Source organism: Cryptomeria japonica, chromosome 4, assembly GCF_030272615.1.
Source record: "Cryptomeria japonica chromosome 4, Sugi_1.0, whole genome shotgun sequence".
Taxonomy (NCBI): Eukaryota; Viridiplantae; Streptophyta; class Pinopsida; order Cupressales; family Cupressaceae; genus Cryptomeria; species Cryptomeria japonica.
Window position 1 is genome coordinate 393,400,849 of NC_081408.1, and position 21,953 is coordinate 393,422,801.

Consider the following 21,953-nt stretch of genomic DNA (forward strand, 5'->3'; position numbering starts at 1 on the left):
GACTCTTCTGCTAGGGTGGGAGTTCTCAATTGGACATCATGGTTGCCTATGATCATTGGAAATGCGAATCCAGCCTGCTTGCTCTCTCGTAATAATATGCCGGCGGGGCGTGATTGTCTTGCCACCTCGATGAGGACTACTTTATCAGTTGGGTACCGCGGAAGTCGAAGGGGGGCACCTTCGAAGCCAGCAATTCGGATGTAGGAGAATCTTGGGAACTGAATGAACCAGGCCCCATACCTCTACACTAAAATGGTAGCTTGCTCCGAGAGCCTTATGTGTAACCCTCCCTGCATTAGCCTGACTAGGCGCATTGTGAAGGCGTCGTTGACGCGTTCGTACTGTCCAACCGCGTAAGCCGGGCTGCTCTTTTCCCTTTGAGCTATATCCTGGTAGTGCAGCTGCGGGTAGCAATCATAAACCTTTACCTGACCAGGCCCATTCCCGATCTCACCTTTCATTATTAATCCTGGCAGTGGCTGATTCTTTGCGAACATATAGACCAAATAGGAGGTCATGGTGAAATACTTCTTTGTCTCAAGCTCAATTAACTGAGCGTGGATGTTATCACTTATGATCTGGGCCCAGTCAAACTTAGACTTTCCGGCAAAGACCTGTTCTGTAAAATAGAACATCCATTCTTCAAAGTAGTTGGACTTAGGAAGTCCCATGACTAGGCTAAGTAAGGTGACCATATTGCCATGTTCATTATGAAAGTCACTCCTGGGGGTCTTTTTCACAATCCTGGTACTTGAAGGCCTTTTCTCTTTGAACCATTCTTCGTTAATCAATGCCCTGCATCGGGCTGGGTTCATATCATATGCCCCCTGTGCCTCGTCCATTGTTGTAGCTATGGGATTATTTGGAAAGGGGATATCAAATGCATCACCGATAGCCTCAGGGGAGAAGTCGGCAATAGTCATATCTTCCAGAAGCACTAATCTAGACTTTGGTTCGTAATGCCGAGCAGCTTCCACTACTAATTCATAGTTCTGGATTGTTGGAGGAAAACCTGCTGCTTGGGCGATGCCACTTTCCACCATTTGCCTAGGCCTGCCATATGCGTTGCGTGAGAAGACCCGATCCCTGAAATCCTGAATATCAATGTGGCCAAGGTCGGTGTCACCAATGTTGTCCCAGACGCTCTGGACCTTTGACTCTCTTAACCCTCCCCTCTGATACTGATACTTAATTCTTTCAACTTTCCGGGGGATGTCTGATTTGGATGCTCGTGAGGTTTCTGCTGCAGCGGGTGTTTTTGATGATTCTGCCGCTGATTTAGGCATTTATCCTGCACAGCCAGACACGGATTACAAGGTGATACGAGAATGATAATGCGGGTTAGATAATAACAGAAGTGTTTCAACAGACCGAGATTAGTTTAAATATCATTTTGGGCTAACAATTTGATTAACTTTAACAACATCATATTCCTGAAGATTTATGACTAAGCATTGTCACTTTCGAATTTTTTGATTAATTTTTAACAAAGGCAAAACATGAGAATTTTGAAAAGAGATGCAGTTTCCGGCCAAACCTCGAGAATGAGTCCTAAATTTCGGATGTTCGAATAACGGAGATGCAGACTCTAAGCATTTCAAATTTTGCGTATTTGCCTATTTGGTTCACACATTTTAAATGACCGTACGCGATAAAGCGTACTTACCTGATTGGAGCGAATGATGGGTGATTGCCCGACCTTGTTGCGCGGGGCGAGCGGATGATCCTGCAAAATTTGAATCCCAACGGTTATCCTTCCTATTTAAATTTTCGCGGTTTGGAGGATGAAAGAGGATTTATCAACTTCGCATGGTTCTGTGCCTAGCAATCTGAATTTTAAATGGTTGATGGGAGGATGATGCGGTGTCTTACCTCCTTGTTTTCGGATTTGAGAGTTCTTTCAAATTTTGAATTGCATTCTTTGAATTTTGACAAATTGGAGGTTTCGGATTTAACCTTCGCGGACTTCGGACCTGGGGTAAAGGGTGTGGTTTGCGCTGAATAGTAGATTTTGTGTTAAAACTGTGCCTTTGTTGAAGCTTTGGCTCTTGTGTTACAAACTGTGCCTTCTGCGTTAAAACCTTGCTTTTTAGGACTTCGCTTTCTGCGTTTTTTTCTCGCAGCTTAAGTCGGGAGAGATGATCGCATTGGTTTTTTTACTTTGCCTTCGTTTTGTGTTCGGGCCTAAAGTTCGAAAATGATCGCGTTGCCTTCAGCTTCCATCTCCGCCGAGGTTCGGACCTGGGGTCCGAAATGCGATCGCACAGTGTTATTTTTCTCGACTTTCACCGGCGCTCGAGGCTTAGGGTCTGGAGACGATAATCGCACTATGTTTCGCTTTTAAACTTTCACCTTGGAATTTCGGACGCTTAGGGTCCGAAAACGTTGTTTGCACTATGTTTTAAAACTTACTTTTGCTTTGTTGAAGTTCGGACGCGGGGGTCCGAAATGGATGTTTTGCACTATGTTTTAAAACTTTAACTTTAACTTTTCGGGGCTTAGGGTCCGAAATGGATGTTCGCCCTATGTTTTAAAACTTTAACTTCGCCTTTCGGGGCTTAGGGTCCGAAATGGATGTTCGCCCTATGTTTTAAAACTTAACTTTCACTTCGGGGCTTAGGGTCCGAAATGGATGTTCGCCCTATGTTTTAAAACTTTAACTTTCACTTCGGGGCTTAGGGTCCGAAATGGATGTTCGCCCTATGTTTTAAAACTTTAACTTTCACTTCGGGGCTTAGGGTCCGAAATGGATGTTCGCCCTATGTTTTAAAACTTTAACTTTCACTTTTCGGGGCTTAGGGTCCGAAATGGATGTTCGCCCTATGTTTTAAAACTTTAACTTCGCCTTTCGGGGCTTAGGGTCCGAAATGGATGTTCGCCCTATGTTTTAAAACTTTAACTTTCACTTCGGGGCTTAGGGTCCGAAATGGATGTTCGCCCTATGTTTTAAAACTTAACTTTCACTTCGTTGAAGTTCGGACCTAACGTCCGAAATGGTCGCGCAGTGTTATGTTTTAACTTGAATTTGGAAATTTCGGACCTGGGGTCCGAAAAGCGATTGCCACCTTATGCTTTTAAATTTTGAATTTTCACCTTCTGACGCTTAAATCCAAAAAGGGGAGCACATAACGTTTCTTTTTTTTTTTTTTTACCTTAACTTGACTTTCGCCAAGTTCGGACCTGGGGTCCGAAAAATGTTTACATTACGTTTAGACTTTCACTTTCGACGAAGTTCGAACGTGGGGTCCGAAAAGGAGATGCATCATGTTAAACTTTGAAATTTTGGAACAAACTTTCGGCATTTACGCCCGAAAGCCAGATCAGTCGAGAGGACTCATTGGTTCATTATTCCAATGTCGATCAGCTTATGGACTGATCACGAACTTGCTCGAGGAGACACGGGAAACTCTGCTTCGATTCTCGGGATGACGATCAAAAAAAAAAAAACTCAAAACTGGAAAGGGGGACCCTGTCGGCGACAGGGGGCGTGTGCAACGCACAACACTTTGTCATGTGAGTGTTCCTTCCACGACATTAGCCTCATGATGTGTGTCAAGTGAGCGTTCCTTCCACGACACTATGTACTTTCTCTGCACCTTCGTTGTTCCTGGTTCTTCGTCATGCAGTTCTTTTCACTGTACCTGTCCCTCTCCCTTTTTCAGCATTATGGGGAGGTTTGTCCTGTTGTTCTAATGCTTCCTTGGTTCGATTGATCAACTCTTCAAGCTTTGGTGTTTCATGTCATCTGTATCTTCGAGTTCAGTTGTTTGCCTTTGTTTGCCATCTGATTCGAGTAGTATCATTTGAGGGCACTCATGCAGATTACAGTCTTCTCTACCTAGTCATGTTCTATTTCAGTGGAGGTTCTTCAGATCAGCAGTTACTCTTTGACAGTGTTTGCAGATATTTCATGCTTCAGTGGTGTTCTTCGTTCTCTTCTTTTTGTTCCTATCTTCTGGAACACTTTTGCTTGGAGGCTTCTTAGTCCTTCACTTGAGCTTTCATCTCTTCTTGGAGAGTAGTTTTGTTCCCACAGGGTTTTCTCCTTTGTTTCCACTTTACAAAGATTTTATTGTACTTGGGTACCTCATCAGGCCTAGTTGTCGGGACCCATTGTTGCTTTCCTGCATTTTTTACATGCTTTTTTAGTCCTTAGTTGTTTTTTAGCTACTCGCTAAGTTCATCTTAAGGGGGGGTGTTAGAGTTATCTTTTATTAGCTAATAGTTATTTATTTAATTATTTGTCTATTATACTCTATGCTTAAGCTAAACTTAGGAATCTTATAATTCTTTAGGGTTTTCACCTTTAGGGTTTCGAATATCCTTTTATAAGGATTCTCTCTTTGTATTTTCATAACAACTGTAATTATTGAATTGCATTCTTGTTGCACAATCAATATGACTCCTCTTTTCTGGATCTCTGAATTCTGGCCTCCATAGCTTTTTTGCTTCTCTCCTTCTCTGATAGGTTTGCATGCAAGTGATCTTTGGGAGTTGTAGAGTTGATTTTTCCTCAACTCCAATAATTGCTTTAGATAATAAAGGATATTTTATGAACTAGGTTGTTGATATTTTGTGAAAATATTGAGTATCTAAGCTGATGCAAAAATTTGGAATTTTCAGCTGTATATTCCCTATGTAATGTATAGTTTTTTTAGTTGAAATAATTATTGCAATATCTTCTATTTTGCTGCATTATATTTCTGTATCGAACATTGCAAATATATCAAAAAACATAAAACCCAAATCAAAGACAAGCAAAAATTATAAAGGTAAATATCCTATCAGGGGTGGGATACTACAAAAAGCATATGACTCCTAGGAGATAGGCGATCAAGCCTAGAACAACAAACTACAACAAACTGACCCAAATACATTATGCATGCATCCAAAAGCACTCAGCCACATGGCACGGCCAAATAAGGGGCGATTTGCTAAAATAAAATCCAAGACACCATTTTAAGCTCTATAAACTCACAAAATGAATTGGCTAAACCAAACAGATAGATAGATGAAATACCCAGAACGAGGAGACTAACACACTAAGACCAGCGATCAATAATCTACTTCAACACACTTTGCGACCAACAACCTGAACACTCAAAAACACTCCAAACATCTGAAATTGATGCATAAATTTGCAACATTGTTCTTCAATCCACTCCTCTAAATGAAGAGAGGTCACAAGCTCGACTAGTTGTTGTATTGCAAGCAAGAAATCAAGCGGTAGCTATGAGGTATGCATTCCCTGAAGCTTCATTCCAAATTTCGGCAACACTTCGTTATAATTTCTTCATGGATGCCCCCAAATAAAGGCCAAGGCACTTATTTATAACCTTCTCCCCAAATCAAACTTCTTCTCCCTCCAATATGGGATTAAACAATGGCATTCAAATTTCCTTTAATTTACATTTCATTTCACTTCATTTCAATACCTCGCCAAATCACCCAAGTCACATCCACCCTTAATCGCCACTTTGATAAATATAATGCTCATAAAATAATATTGATGAAATTGCACTTTGGCATCTCAATATGAATGTGGAATATTTCGCCAAATAGACAGGATAAAAAATAATCATTCCCTTCTCTAAGTCGTCCAAGATCATAGCAGAGTCACCTTACTAAAATTGCCAATAATGTATAAAGTGAGCGCTCAACAATGACTCATAAATAATAATACAACTTAGGCAATCTTACTTAGAAAATCGTCCAACTTGCCTTAAGATATAATTTAATTAATAACACCATGGCAACCCCTTGAAGTCACAACACAAATTATGCCTAGGCCATGGGGAATAATAAAGTATTAAAAAATACTTTTTCTTCCAAAAACTAAATACTACCAAAATGAGCTGAGGCCAAGGTACTGAACTGCATTGCAGAAAATAGTCATCTGAGTTTGAACACAGGATCCTGCCAAAAATAACACTGCAAGACATAGCCACTGAGTTGAGCTACAGAACACTTGCCAAAAATAGCACTACTAAAAATAATACTTACTATAAATAGCATATTGCTAAAAATAGTAAGTGTCAAAAGTCGTTTTCATCACATTCTGAGCAGCAGTCATAACTTACCAAAAATAGTAAGTCCGGAAATCATCTCCGAAGAGTTTGCATGTCAAACCATGCTGGAGCTCTCAAAAAACCCAGAAAAACCCTATAAAGCAAACAACCGTCAACTTGTCGCAATTTACTAAAAATAGTAAATTCAGAAATCTTCTCTGATTGGAATGCATGTTATACCATCCTCAAGCTCACAAAAAACCCATAAATAATCTAGAGAGGAAATTGTAAAACTCCTACAAACACCTCTCTGAAAACCTTCCTGAAGACAGAAACCCTAATTTAGTCCCTGGTTAGCCTATGGGTTTCCAAAATAGGCTAAGACTCCATCCATCAGTCTAGAACTAAGAAGGGGACATTACAAATTGGCTGCAACAATATAGGATGAGGATGTGCATGATAGCTTGGAGGTGCTTTTGGTGTAGCTGACAAAAGAGAGGATATTCCAATTTAGGAGCAAAGTTTGGGGCTTCTATTAGATGTGTCAAAGGATAGGTGAATAAGGCTATTTTAGGCTGCAGATATGTATATATTTATAATTTCTATATGCTTTTGTATGAATAAACCCAACCCCAGTTTATTTTTTTACCAGATCCATGAACCAAACCAGTGAATCCAAACCAGGTTCGTAACTTGGTAAGTCATTACAAACATTAATACCTTATGTCTAGTAAATACAACAGAAATTACTTTACACATGCTAATCACCTGCACTCTCCAGTAAAGAGAAAAATGATTTCATACATTTCCTCCACATTACTGAAGAATAATCATGTACAAATCTGAGAAGTAGAAAATGGTGAAATCCTGTATATTCTCACTTTATTCATTCTTGGTGTTGTCTATAAACATATGTTAAGCATGAAAATCTTCAAATGTATTGATCGACCTATACTTTTTTGAAGTTTTATACATTATTATGAGAAACTAAATCGCCAGCGATGATTATTACAAGAAACTACTGGAAAAATGTAACAGATTTTTCTGAAGTTCAAGCTTTCAAAAACATTTCCCATACTTTGTGCATAAAACAACTACTGGCAAACTATATACCTCTGCTGAAAGATATCCTGCACGAGCACGTTCCCCCTTTGAGTATGCTGCTGCTGCCTGTAATTGTGAAAATATATCTCTAAATCTAATTAATAATGAAAAACATCAGGATTGAAGCAAGCAGAAATAAAAAATTGTTAACATTTTGTCATGCATGTTTATTGCAAATGATCTGCTAACCTCTTGAAAATAAGACCTCATTGTTCCCCAATGTTGACTTGCAGCCTTATGAAGAAGCTCATACTCATCTTCTTCACCTGAAATCCAAAGAAGAATTTTTATAGCCTTCTTTACATTGTAATGCTTTTGCAAAACAAATAACACCACCATATCAATGTTTGTTATTGGTTCCCTACATCAATTAAGAAACTTAGAGATGTTTATCGGATAGCGTGATGCTACTTTGAAGTGCACAATATCACTAGTTAAGGATTCATGCAAACAGAATCAACACGCTGGAGAACAGTATCTTTAAAAGTTTCTCTGCTATAGAGATCCCATGTTCTGTAGCAGGCCCCAATATTGCACTCAATATCAACAGAATCATTACAAAGGGGCCACCAAGTGAAGGTTCATGTCAGGGTATGACAATCAAACACCACACAAGAAATGGAGATCTCCAAAGCTAATGAAGACATTGGTCAGAGCTTATTAGAAAAGCAAAATTAATGGTTCTTCAAGATAATGACAATACAATATAAATTCATTCTCTCTTGAAAGATCAGTTCTGTTTAAACATTCAATTGCCCGAGATTTAATTGTAATCATTCGTAAGTACCAAAATAAGCTATTTGAAAAAAGGATCTGAGAACATGGAAAAAATAAAACAATGTTTTAAATTTTTCTCAATGATATTTTCAGTCATGAGTTATGTTATGCATGTTGCTAAGATTAATTAAAATTTTATATCTATTAGCCTACTCGCCCAAAATCTGAATATCAATTTCAATTGCAGTAGTAACAAAATCTTGGTTTCTGATGTTAACCAAAGAATGATGTTTGCCCTCGATGTTGCACAAAAAAGTCTATTGAAACATATTGATCAGCTATGGTGAATTTGCCTGATCATATAGTGGAGGACAATCCCAGCATTACTAGTAATAGCCATTTGAAGTTTGAACCTTTAGTATCATTTTGCACGCAGTCCAATCGATATGGTTGATAAGGTGCCTTCCTTTTAAGAAAATTAATATACATGTACAGGTTGGAAAGCAAAAGAGACAGCAATTTCCAACCTGAATTGCATTGTGTACCAAAGGAGTGCTTGATCTTATTCATGTTGATTTCTGTCAATCATCTGGAAACCATTAACAGTGTAATGTCCCCATCTTTCTCGGATGTTATCCAGTTACAGGAGGCCTCATATTTAATTAATTTTGCCATTGGGTGAAAGAAAAATCAAGAAAACTTTACATTAAAAGCTTATAAGTTACTTTACTCTATAAATAGAAATTTTATTAAAAAGTAACTTTATAAAGTTAAAACATAAATTGCACCCCATGGCTCGATTTCCTGGGCCAAGTTTATTTTAAAATGTGGTGGCTTTTACCATGATGAGCCCACCCTCAAGTTTAGACGCCATTTTGGAGGGAATAAGATTCTTTGGAATCTTTAAAAGATGCCATATTGAGGTTCAATGAGGGTTTGGAGGCATAAAGAGGAGGCGGCTCATTTTTGGAGCATCCTGAATTCATTATTTTTTATTTTCTCTGATTTGTGAGGTCTGCAACAGCACGTACCAGCTTTGGCAGCCATAGGAGGATGAAATCCCACCAGATTCTGATTGTGTGGACGAAACTCCACACTCCCAGCATCCCCATGGTAGCACTAATTGGTCAGCATTTGGTCATTAAGGGCCATACTCAGCAAAAATCCACCATTTACAGCCTTGACAGGTCTGTCTTAATAGATCTGGGCAGTTAGCAAGCATTTGCCAGCAGATATAACTATCAAACTTGCAGATTGTACCTTCCAGGGCAGGCCATACCACTATTTCATGCCTGGGGACACAGAAAATAATTGCAAGGGTTTTGAATCAGAATTTTGGCTAAGAATTCATTGTTGAGGGTTAGTGACAACATTCCACCAGGTTCTTCGGCCTTTCAGTCACTTGTGAGAGCAGTACCAACATTTTAGTGGGGAAAGCACCTTGAATTCAAGGGTTTTAGCCTAGCAAGGCACAAGAAATCACATTGTAGTGCAATTTATCACCTCAGATTTGTTTTCATATTTCTTTATTAGTATAATAAATCCTATTGGAGCTGTAGTGTATAGAGGAGGTGCTCCTGTCAACATTCTATCAATTTCAGTCAATAAGGAAGCTCATCCAAACAAGCATTGGACACCTGGTAGGCTTACTTCGGCTCTGGATGCATTTAGAAGTGATTTCAATTGTTTGATAATTTGCTGTTAATAAATCAGAACTCTCTGAATTTCATTTCCCGTAGTTATTCTTTAATGCATTGCATTTATCTTCCATTCTTTGTTATCAAAACTTCAAGCAAAAAAAAACCCTAAGAAGTATAAAACCTCAAAAAACCGCATTAAAATCCAAAATTCCAACCGTTGGCCAAAGAAATCAAATTCAGAAAACATATCAGTTTTTGCAAGATTACAGTTGGAAAATTTCAGTGGTATCAGAGTGATGATCCTGCCAGCCTGGGGGTCATCGGAGTGATTCTATGATAACAGGAATGGGGGAAGACAGGAACAACTTGATCCTGATGAGATTATGAGGAACTTGGCTGATGCATAGCCGAGAATAGTACAGGCACTTGACAGGGTATAGGGCACATTGGATAGAATGGATTTGGGATGCCATAGGGATAGGCGTGGAAGGCACATCAAGTCAGTATCAGTGGCAACGAGTCGTGCCAGCAGCAGGACTCCTCCATCTCTGGGTAGTGCATCTATTTCACCCAGACATGACAGAGATCAATCCAGGATAGCTGATAGACCTATGCTTCCTTGGTTCACTCCTAGAGATGAACCGCCATTGGCTGACCCACAGGATGGTATTGCATTTTAGGACACAATTATGGCATCCAGTGAGGAATGGGCACGTCTCCCAGCGCATGTCAGAGATGCTTTTCCTTTGCACCAGTATTGTATATAGCGTGGGGAGAATATGAAATTCCATAATGATAGAGCACCTAGACAACAACAACAGAATACTGAGTTGAATAGGGCTACCAGTAAGATCACCATGTCTACATTTGATGGTACTGGTAAGATGAGTGCACGTGCTTGGGTGCATAAGTTAGATATCTACTTATCGCTCAAGCGTATGCTAGAAGGGGAAGCTATTTAGTTTGTTGTCTTGCATCTCGAGGGTGTTGCTTACGATTGGTGGCATCACAAACTTGAGACATAGAACCATGCACTTATACACTCATATACTGAGTTTACGGAGTGGTTGATACCCCGGTTTGACCGCAAGGATGTGGAACTTTATTACAGGGATTTAGCACTTTTGAAGCAGACAGGACATGTAGAGTCTTACATTAATGAGTTCCAGCGCACAGTAGACATGGTTCCAGAGATGCTCGATAGACAGGTAGTGATGCTTTTCATTGAGGGTCTACATGAGAGACTCTGAGGTTTGGTAAAGGCTTTAAAGCCTAAGACTTTACAAGAGGCCATATAGCTTACATTGGATCTTGAGACGTCTTCTCCACCTTCTACATTTCAGCAGAACATGAAATTTTCCGAAGGCTCCAAACCTTCTCAAAGTTCTTCTACACAACTACCAAGTGCACCACTTCCTCCTAAGATGGATCAGGAATCACGGAACGAATTGAGCAAGAAATTATGTTTCTCATGCAAGGCGCCATGGGAGCCAGGTCATAGATCCCTTGGGAAAGGCAAGGCACACCTCATTGAGGTCTTCTCTGATGGCGAGGATGTGCAAGTAAAGGATACAGGTTCTAAGGGTGGTGGTGACAAGGATGCATTAGCTAACGCTAACGTTATGATTGCTTCATTATCCGGAGTACCTTGGTACTATCCCTTCCGATTAAAGGGATCTCTTTAGATATTGGTGCTATCTACAACATCCTTAGTAACAGTCAGTGGAGAAATTTCCGAGTTTTAGGGTGATAGCTGCTAGTGGTGGAACCTTGAGTTGCACTACAAGAGTTCCACAACTCAGCCTTCAGTTGGAGGCCTATCTTCTGACTGATGACTTTTATGTGCTCAAGTTAGAACAATATGATGTGGTTCTAGGCATGCAGTGGCTTCAATCCATTGGCAGGTACACATTTGATTATCACAAGATGCAGTTGGAGTTCTTGGTGGGAAGGAAATGTTGTCGAGAGCTTCATCGGATGGTAAGCCTAAGGGAATGACAACTTACTAGTTGGAAGCCAATAATGGTGCATCTTGTAGTAGAACGAAATTCAGGTATTTTGGAAAAAACTAATATAGAGCAGTGCTAGAGGTTGAACGAAGATTGGTTGGCAAGAGCACGACAAGCCAAATTGATAGCCCAACAAGCTAAGAAGCATCTCCTACATATTCATGACCTTCACTTTCTATATTGGATGATGGACAAAGTTTGTCAAATTCTAAAAACTTAGTTGCTGATTACTCTTTTAATATGAATGAAGTTGTGATTGATAAAAGTCTTAGCGGGCCAGCTACTCAAGAGGTGCCCTTGATGATAGTGTGTAATATCCCAGTTATTTTTATTTTATTTTTAAGGCCAACAATAGTCATCAACAAGAAGATAACCCGTTAAGGTTAGAAATCATAAACTGAAACATGCTGGGAAAGTAACCCTTCCACTTCCTGATCACCAAGTGCCCAATGTGGGAAGGTGAGAGCATACGGTGTTGAGGGGATCATTAGCTTAATTAACTGAAAACAAAGCAATGCTTGGGCGGCAAGCCAGCCCCTTCCGCTTATCCAACGGGAAAGCAAGAAAACTTGGCGGTGAACCAGCCAAGCGAGATACAAAAATACGAATCACTCAACCACGCTATTTCAGCGGGAGGACTGCAATTACATAACAATCTCAACTTGACCGCTTATGCATCGGGAGGACCATTACACTTAGATAACACTCGACCACTTATGTAGTGGGAGGACTGAAATTACAATTTGCTTGATAATAGGCGGCAAGCCAGCCCCTTCGACTTTTTAGCGGGATGAGAATTACAAAATAGAATTGGTTAGTAGTACTACTACTAAACCTTACAAAAATAGAAGATATGAGAAGAGAGTAAAGCTGATAATCCCAATAAGAACATGAATTTTCTGCTAATATCAAACTGCAGGCTGGAATTGCAAAACCAGTAGCCTAAGAAAACTCTAACAAGCTCACAACTCTCTCAATACACATCCAAATCACCCAAAACCAGTCCCAAACCCACACTAGACTAACTGCAATGACAACCAACCAAAGCCATGATACCATAACCCCCTTATTGCTTTTGCACGCATCCAAATGCAAAACAAAAAACCACACCTAGCTTAGAATTTCGATTGTCTAGGAAATTCAAAAGTTAACTAAAAATGCCACAAACTTACAAAGTATATCGCCATTACTGGGAAGGATGAAAGAGCCAATACCCATAACGATCAGTCGCTTCAGCAGAGAGGTGTGACCTAAAATGCACTTCAGCCACAAGCAAACCAGCAAGTCCCCAAAATCGTTCCAACACCAAAAAAAGACTATGACATGCTCTAAGAATGTAGTAGATAACAACACACAGCTAGGTACTATGTTTCAAGTACGAAGCCGGGAAGCACTAGGGAGACGCACTCCGAAGCCTCAAAGTTCTGTCGCCAAACTGGCAACATAACATTACAAATTTTCAAGATGCCCAGAATGGGAGCCCAAGGCTGATCGAAAATGCACTTCAGCCACAAGCAAACCACCAAGTCCCCAAAATCGTTCCAACACCAAAAAATGACTATGACATGCTCTAAGAATGTAGTAGATAACAACACACAGCTAGGTACTATGTTTCAAGTACGAAACTGCGAAGCACTAGGGAGACGCACTCCGAAGCCTCAAAGTTCTGTCGCCAAACCGGCAACATAACATTACAAATTTTCAAGATGCCCAGAATGGGAGCCCAAGGCTCTTATTTATAACTTTCACACCATCAAATTTAAATGCAAATTGCTTCAAACTCAACTCTGTTCATTTGCATTTGCATTTCATTCCAACTCACGTGGACCCCAAGAGTGGCGCCATCGTACAAGTCAACCCTCACGCCAAAAGCATGGACCACGATTTTCACTTGGCAAACATTAGAGATGAAAAATAAAATAATCTCTCTTAATAATTTTGACGTCCCCTTCTGAGACATAAATTTCACCAAGCATTTAGGAAATAATAAGTATTAATCCCAAATTCAATAAATCAGTAGCAATTAATCAGATTAATTAAATATTAAACCTTAGGCTAAGGAAATAATATTTAATTGTGTCACATATGAGTCCCGTACTGATTACTGTCAAAACCAGGATGAAACTAAGCCAAGAAGACCACTGAACTGTTGCAGGATCAGGACCCTGTCCATTGCCAGAAATAGAATTATGCCATACTGCCACTTACTAAAAAAAGTAAGTCATGAACTAATGCTCTGAAAAGCATGATCTTCGCGCCCAATGACAGAGCATGGAGAGCTCAGTAGGACAGTATCACCAAAATAGCCATTCCTTGACTTACTAAAAATAGTAAGTCCTCGCCTCATTAATGCTGGACCCTCATTCTTCATTCCACCTAGCCTACGGGTCTCAGGAATAGGCTAATGGACCACTAGAAGGTCATCAACGAGAAGGGGACATTAAAGTCCGCCCTCCCCAAAATTTCTTGTCCTCAAGCAACTATAAGGCTGGATGCAGTAAAATCTCCTCATTTTCCCACATAGCATGCTCTGCTGGTAGATTTTTCCATTTGATCAAGTATTTCATGATCACTCTTCTCATCAAAGATCGTTCCTGGAAATCAAGGATAGCTTCAAGAACCAAAACCAACTCTCCCTCCTCATCAAGCGAAGGTAACTCAACTGAAGCAACAACATTATGTCCCAGAGCCTTCTTAAGGCGAGACACATGAAATACATTATGGATCCTGTTGCTTGCTGGTAATTCCAACTCATACACCACTTCTCCAATCTTTCTGCTGACTCTGAAAGACCCATAGAACCGTGGCTTCAATTTCTCAACCCCACTCTTCTTGAGAGTAGACTATCTGTAGGGTTGGAGCCTCAAATAAACCATGTCACCCACCTCAAAGGTGTGCTCAATTCGCTGCTGATTAGCATATAACATTTGCTGATTTTGTGCATGCTGGAGATTGTCCCTTAGAATCCTTAGAATATCTTGGCTTTGTTGCATCATATCCCTTACCTGAGGGGTTCTGCTATCACCAAATACCAAGTCCATGAAGCTAGGAGCTTCATAACCATATAGTGCCATGAATGGTGACATCCGGATGGACATGTGATAGGAGGAATTGTAACAATACTCTCCTAGGTGAAGCCATCTCACCCATGTATTCTGCTGCTCCGAGACGTAGTTTCTAAGATAACCTTCGAACCACTTATTCACTATCTCGGTCTGCCCATCAGTTTGGGGGTGATAACTGGTGCTTGGAGTGAGCACAGTACCACACAATCTGAAAATCTCCTGCCAGAAAGAACTTAGGAACTTCTTGTTCCTATTACTCACAATGTTCTTCGGTAACCCATGTAATCTGAACACCTCCCGGAAGAACACTTCAGCAACTTGAGCTGTTGTAAAAGAACTAGTGATGGCAAAGAAATGAGCAAACTTTGTAACTCTGTCCACCACTACATAGATACTATCCTTCCCTTGAGCTCGAGGCAACCCAATGATGAAATCCATGGAAGTACTTTCCCATTTTTGATCGGGAATAGGCAAGGTTGTAACAAACCCGCTGGTAGAGTGTGCTCATATTTGCTCCTCTGACATGTATGACACTCCTTAATGTACTTCAAAACATCATTTTTAAGTCCCTTCCAAGAAAATCTCTCCCGGATCTACCTGTATGTTTTTAAATAACCTTGGTGACCAACGAGGGGGATGTCATGGAAAGTCTTCAAAATCTTCTCTTTTAACTTAGATTCAGCCACTATGAAGATTCTTCCCTTGTACAGTATCAATCTCTCAACCAATTTGTACCTTTCATCATGAAAAGTACCTTCTCTAAGGCTGGTTGCAAACTGATTTTTGGCATAATCAGCAAGCAACAACTCTCTCCAATCAGCAGTAAGCTCGCATATTGAGCTTAAATGGGGCCTTCTGGATAATGCATCTGCCACAACATTGTTTTTACCCTTAACATACTCAATACCAAAATCGTAAGCCTGCAGCTTACTCACCCACTTCTGTTGTCTCTCATTCAAATTCTGATGCATTAAGTGTTTAAGACTATTGTGATCAGTCTTAACAATGAATTTACTCCCCACCAGATACTACCTGAACTTTGCAAGGGCATGCATTATGGCAAGCATTTCCTTGTCATAAATTGAATACAGTCTTTCAGGACCTCTCAATTTCCTACTCTCAAAGACTATAGGATGCTTATCCTGCATGAGGACTGCACCAACACCTTCTCCAGATGCATCACACTGTAGCTCAAACGGCTTGGTGAAATCAGGCAATGCTAAAACAGGGTAGGAACTCATGATCCCTTTGAACTGCTCAAACACTGTCTGTGCCTTTTTGGACCATTCAAAAGGTCCTTTCTTTGTAAGATCTGTGAGGGGGGCAGCCAACTGAGAATATCCCTTCACAAATCTCCGATAAAACCCGCAATCCCAAAAATCCCCTCAAATGTGTTATGTTCTCGAGAGTAGGCCAATCAAAGATGGCTCTAATTTTTTCAGGATCCACCTTCACACCACCTGCACTGATAATGTGACCAAGGTAGAGCAACTCTTCCATCCCAAACTCACATTTGGACTCCTTAACAAACAGGGATTCGGATTCTAATATGCTTAACACTTCATCCAACTGCTGTAAATGTTCTTTCCAAGATTTGCTGAATATGAGTATGTCATCAAAGAATATCAAAACAAACTTCCTTAGTTGTTCTTGGAAGATTTTGTTCATGCATGATTGAAATGTAGCGGGTGCATTAGTCAAGCCAAAGGGCATGACTAGGAACTCAAAATGCCCAAAGTGGCATTCGAAAGCAGTCTTCTCCACATCTGATGCTCTCATTCTAATCTGATGATACCTCGACCTGAGGTCAATCTTGGAGAAGAACACTACCCCATGTAGCTTGTCAATGAGCTCATCAATTCTCGAAATAGGATACCGATTCTTGATGGTTTTCTGATTCAGGGCTCTGTATCATACACATGCGCATGGTCCCATCCTTCTTTCTCACCAAAACAACAGTTGAAGCAAAGGGGCTTTTGCTAGGCCATATGTAACCCATGTCAAACAATTCCTGAATTGCTTCCTCAATCTCATCCTTTTGCTTCTTAGGATATCCGTAAGGAGTAGTCATAACTGACTTAACTCCTTCAAGCTCAATAATGTGTTTGGCACCTCTCAGGGGGTCTGCTAGGAGGTGGGTTTTCAAACACCTTGCCTCTCTTGGTTATCAAGGCTTGAATGTCTTCAGGATAGCTCCTATTCTCTTTTTGTGGATCTGAGGGCATGACCATGATCTTACTTCTATCCGTGATCATTGCTTAAATGTTTGAGGAATAGTTGCCCTTGTCTACCAATGGATTTGAAGGCATTATCAAACACTCTGCTACCCACTCCACCTGATTATGGCGGATCAGCCTTTCCATCCTTTTCAAGGATACCACTTTAAGTCCACCATGCGACATTCCTCTCAATACTACCTTCTTTCCTTCTGATATGAATTTCAGCTCCATGGTTTGTGAGTTTAGTGTGATCTCACCAAGAGATCCCAGCCATTGAATTCTGAGGATTGCATCATCAATCCCACCAATGCTCACCACAAAGAAATCATCTCTGATTTCATGATTTCCCAACTTCAGAGACATGTTGGAAATCATTCGGTTACAGGATATAGTGGAGCCATCTGCTACCATGACTTTGAAGCCTTCAACTTCCTCTGCCACTAATCCCCTTTTTGCAACAATCCTCTCATCAATGAAGTTGTGTGTTGCACCTGTGTCAATGAGAGCAATGACACAATGCTCTCCAATCACACCCCGAACTCTAAAGGACTCATTTTTGTGAATGCTCGAAAGTTGAGTAACCACTCCCCTATCTTCTGACCCAAATTCAGGCCCTTTAGGAGCCTCTTCATACTCGATGTCCTCAACTTCAGTTTGCTGTTCTGAAATTTCAGAATCTGATCCATCTGCGAAATAGCACTCCATCTGATGCAAATTCCCCTTTCCAAGACACTTATGCCCGGGGACCCAAGGTTCTCTGCAAGAGTAACAAAGATTCTTCCTCCGGAGCTCTTGACGGAGCTCATCATCCATACGCAGAGGGAACCTCTTGGTCTGATTCGTGAACTTCTTCTTATCCTTTCTGAAAGGAAAAGGCTTGGACTAAATTTTACTCCTTGGGGCAGCCAACTCCATGCTTTGAGATTTTTTAATAGCTTCTACCAGGTTGGGCAGATCAAAAGCTTTGACCCAACCTTTCAAAGGTTCCTCAAGTCCTTCAGTGAAAAGGACAACCAACCGCTTCTCCGAGATGCTACTTACCATGACTGACAGGTTTTGGAATTCAGTCACGTAAGTGTCCAACGAACCTTGTTGCTTGAGTTGTGCAAGTTCTCTAAACTTCACCTCTGGATCCCTCGTGTTGAATCTCTCAATCAACTTCTTGGTGAAATCAACATAGGTGGCGATTAAGTTATGACCAAGGGTGACCAACCCATGGTACCACCATTCGTAGCCCACTCCATCTAAGTGAAGGGAAGCAAACATGATGGCATCCTCCTCCGGCATAGGCCTCAAGGACAAGTAATTGTCCAACTTCTGTACCCATGCTCTAGCGGTGCTCTTAGCTCTTCCATCAAAGTATGCTAAGGTCACTCTTCCAAGAGCTTGTTGATAATCTCTTGGGGCAGCAGACTTATAGTCATTCCTCCTTCCTCTCTTCATTTTCTGATTCATAAACTAATCCAGAGTTAGGATATCTCGGATCTCACCAGGAAGAGAAGCATACTCCATGTAGTTGTTTCTTATTTCATCAGCTGTGGGTATATTTGTTTCAACTTGTTGTACTTCTCTTGGTAGAAATACAGGTTGTAAAGGTCTTGGGGCTGAACCTCCATTTGTTACTCCCGTTTCCATTGCCTACAAGAGCATTAGAAGTGTTGGCTTCCGATCCATTGTTGGGTTGGTTAGGGACGCCAACAACATTCTGGTTAAGCTTGGCCAACAGTAGAGACATCATGTCCATCATGGCATTGAATTGTCTCTCAACCTTCTTATCAGGTGCCTCGTTCGGTTCTGTAGTCTTATCTGCCATTGAATTCAGTGAATCTGAAGAATTTAAATCCTTCCCTCTGTTCCTCAATACTTCTGAAAATGCGTTCTCTTCGGGAACTATTGGAATCTAAAACTGCTGTCTCTTTTGCTCTCTGTTGTAGTACCTGACGTCTCTGTCACTCATGGAGACTTCTGAACCCACTGAAACTCCCATGCTGGTAGGAAAACCAGCTCTGATACCACTATAATATCCCAGTTATTTTTTAATTTTATTTTTAATGCCAACAATAGTCATCAACAAAAAGATAACCCGTTAAGGTTAGAAATCATAAACTGAAACATGCTGGGAAAGTAACCCTTCCACTTTCTGATCACCAAGTGCCCAATCTGGGAAGGTGAGAGCATACGGTGTTGAGGGGATCATTAGCTTAATTAACTGAAAACAATGCAATGCTTGGGCGGCAAGCCAGCCCCTTCCGCTTATCCAACGAGAAAAGCAAGAAAACTTGGCAGTGAAACAACCAAGTCAGATACACAAAAATACGAATAACTCAACCGCAATATTTTAGCGGGAGGACTACAATTACATAACAATCTCAACTCGACCGCTTATGCAGCGAGAGGACCATTACACTTAGATATCACTCGACCGCTTATGCAACGAGAGGACCATTACACTTAGATATCACTCGACCACTTATGCAGTGGGAGGACTGAAATTACAATTTGCTTGATAATAGGCGGCAAGCCAGCCTCTTCCACTTTTCAACAGGATGAGAATTACAAAATAGAATTGGTTAGTAGTACTACTACTGAACCTTACAAAAATAGAAGATATGAGAAGAGAGTAATGCTGATAATCCCAATAAGAACATGAATTTTCTGCTAATATCAAACTGCAGGCTAGAATTGCAAAACCAGTAGCCTAAGAAAACTCTAACAAACTCACAACTCTCTCAATACACATCCAAATCACCCAAAACCAGTCCTAAACCCACACTAGACTAACTGCAATGACAACCAACCAAAACCATGATACCATAACCCCCTTATTGATTTTGCACGCATCCCAATGCAAAACAGAAAACCACGTCTAGCTTAGAATTTCGATTTTGTCTAGGAAATTCAAAACTTAACTAAAAATGCCACAAACTTACAAAGTATATCGCCATTACTGGGAAGGATGAAAGAGCCAATACCCATAACGGTCAGTCGCTTCAGTAGAGAGGTGTGATCGAAAATTCACTTCAGCCACAGGCAAACCAGCAAGTCCCCAAAATCGTTCGAACACCAAAAAAAGACAATGACATGCTCTGAGAATGTAGTAGATAACAACACACAATGGGAGCCTCAAAGTTCTGTCGCCAAACCGACATCATAACATTACAAAATTTTCAAGATGCCCAGAATGGGAGCCCAAGGCTCTTATTTATAACTTTCACACCATCAAATTCAAATGCAAATTGCTTCAAACTCAACTCTCTTCATTTGCATTTCATTCCAACTCACGTGGACCCCAAGAGTGGCGCCATCGTACAAGTCAAACCCTCACGCCAAAAGCATGGACCATGATTTTCACTTGGCAAACATTAGAGATGAAAAATAAAATAATATCTCTCTTAATAATTTTGACGTCCCCTTCTGAGACATAAATTTCGCCAAGCATTTAGGAAATAATAGGCATTAGTCCCAAATTCAATAAATCAGTAGCAATTAATCAAATTAATTAAATATTAATTCTTAGGATAAGGAAATAATATTTAATTGTGTCACATATGACTCCTGTACTGATTACTGTCAAAACCAGGATGAAACTGAGCCAGGAAGACCACTGAACTGTTGCAGGATCAGGACCCTGTCCACTACCAGAAATAGAATTATGCCATACTGCCACTTACTAAAAAAAGTAAGTCATGAACTAATGCTCCAAAAAGCATGATCTTCGCACCCAGTGACAGAGCATGGAGAGCTCAGTACGACAATATCACAAAAATAGCCATTCCTTGACTTACTAAAAATAGTAAGTCCTCACCTCATCAATGCTAGACCCTCATTCTTCATTCCACCTAGCCTACGAGTCTCAGGAATAGGCTAATGGACCACTGGAAGGTCATCAATGAGAAGGGGACATTACATAGTGGAAGGTATTCATCACTCACCTGTGGATTGGTCACCGATTCCACTTCACATGACAGTAGTATCCTTGCTGATTGGTGATTACATCTTCTTTGGTTTCGGAGGTATTAGTGACTGTCCTAGTAAGGATCATTTGACACATTCGGACTTGGTAGGGACTACATTAGTTTTCCAGCAGTATGGAAGTATTCAAAGGTGTATCTTGGAGATAGAATAGAGTTAGGGGTGTGTTAGATTGATTGGTATTGGTTTGACAGTATGTTTGATAACTTGTGTGATGTTGCATTCTCCTACTTAAGCTCCTACAACGGATTCTTCATCTGGGTATGGGATTCGGGAATTGATTTGTTGGTGTGTTATCACGTATGAATTACAGTATGATGCATCATGGTTAGTGGAATTGAATAGCTTAACCAGAGTGGAGCAGCGGATTGCTTATGTTTGCTTGAGGGCAAGCAATCTCAGGAAGGGAGGATTGTAATGTCCCCGACTTTCTAGGGCGTTACCTTGTTATAGAGGGCCTCATATTTATTAATTTTGCCATTGGGTGAAAGAAAAATCAAGAAAACTTTATATTAAAAGCTTATAAGTTACTTTATTCTATAAATAGCAATTTTATTAAAAATTAACTTTATAAAGTTAAAACATAAATTGCACCCCATGGCTCGATTTCCTAGGCCAAGTTTATTTTAAAATGTGGTGGCTTTTACCATGATGAGCCCACCCTCAAGTTTAGATGCCATTTTGGAGGGAATAAGATTCTTTGGAATCTTTAAAAGATGCTATATTGAGGTTCGATGAGGGTTTGGAGGCATAAAGAGAAGGAGGCGGCTCATTTTTGGAGCATCTTAAATTCATTATTTTTTATTTTCTTTGATTTCTGAGGCCTACAACAGCAGGTACCAGCTTTGGCAGCCATAGAAGGACGAAATCCCTCCAGATTCTGATTGTATGGACGAAACCCCACACTCCCAACATCACCACTGTAGCACTAATTGGTCAGCATTTTCCAGCAGAGATAACTATCAAACTTGCAGATCGTATCTTCCAAGGCAGGCCATACCACTATTTCATGCCTGGGGACAGAAAATGATTGCAAGGGTTTTGAATTAGATTTTTGGCTCAGAATTCATTGTTGAGGGTTAGTGACAGCATTCCACCAGGTTCTTCAGCCTTTTAGTCACTTGTGAGAGCAATACGAACATTTTAGTGGGGAAAGCACCTTGAATTCAAGGGTTTTAGCCTGGAAAGGGGCAAGAAATCACATTGTAGTGCAATTTCT

General features: G+C 40.5%; 1 protein-coding gene across 3 annotated transcripts in view; it reads right to left on the minus strand.

The window, feature by feature from the left end:
- LOC131074663 (SMR domain-containing protein At5g58720) overlaps positions 1–21,953 on the minus strand; it is a 306,623-nt gene that overhangs the window by 44,415 nt on the left and 240,255 nt on the right. For all 3 annotated transcript variants that reach the window (XM_058011330.1, XM_058011328.1, XM_058011329.2), the window contains exons 8-9: positions 7,302–7,378; positions 7,122–7,178 (exon numbers count right to left, since the gene is read on the minus strand). In XM_058011330.1, the coding sequence (XP_057867313.1) occupies positions 7,122–7,178; positions 7,302–7,378 (134 nt within the window). The remainder of the gene's footprint in view (positions 1–7,121; positions 7,179–7,301; positions 7,379–21,953) is intronic.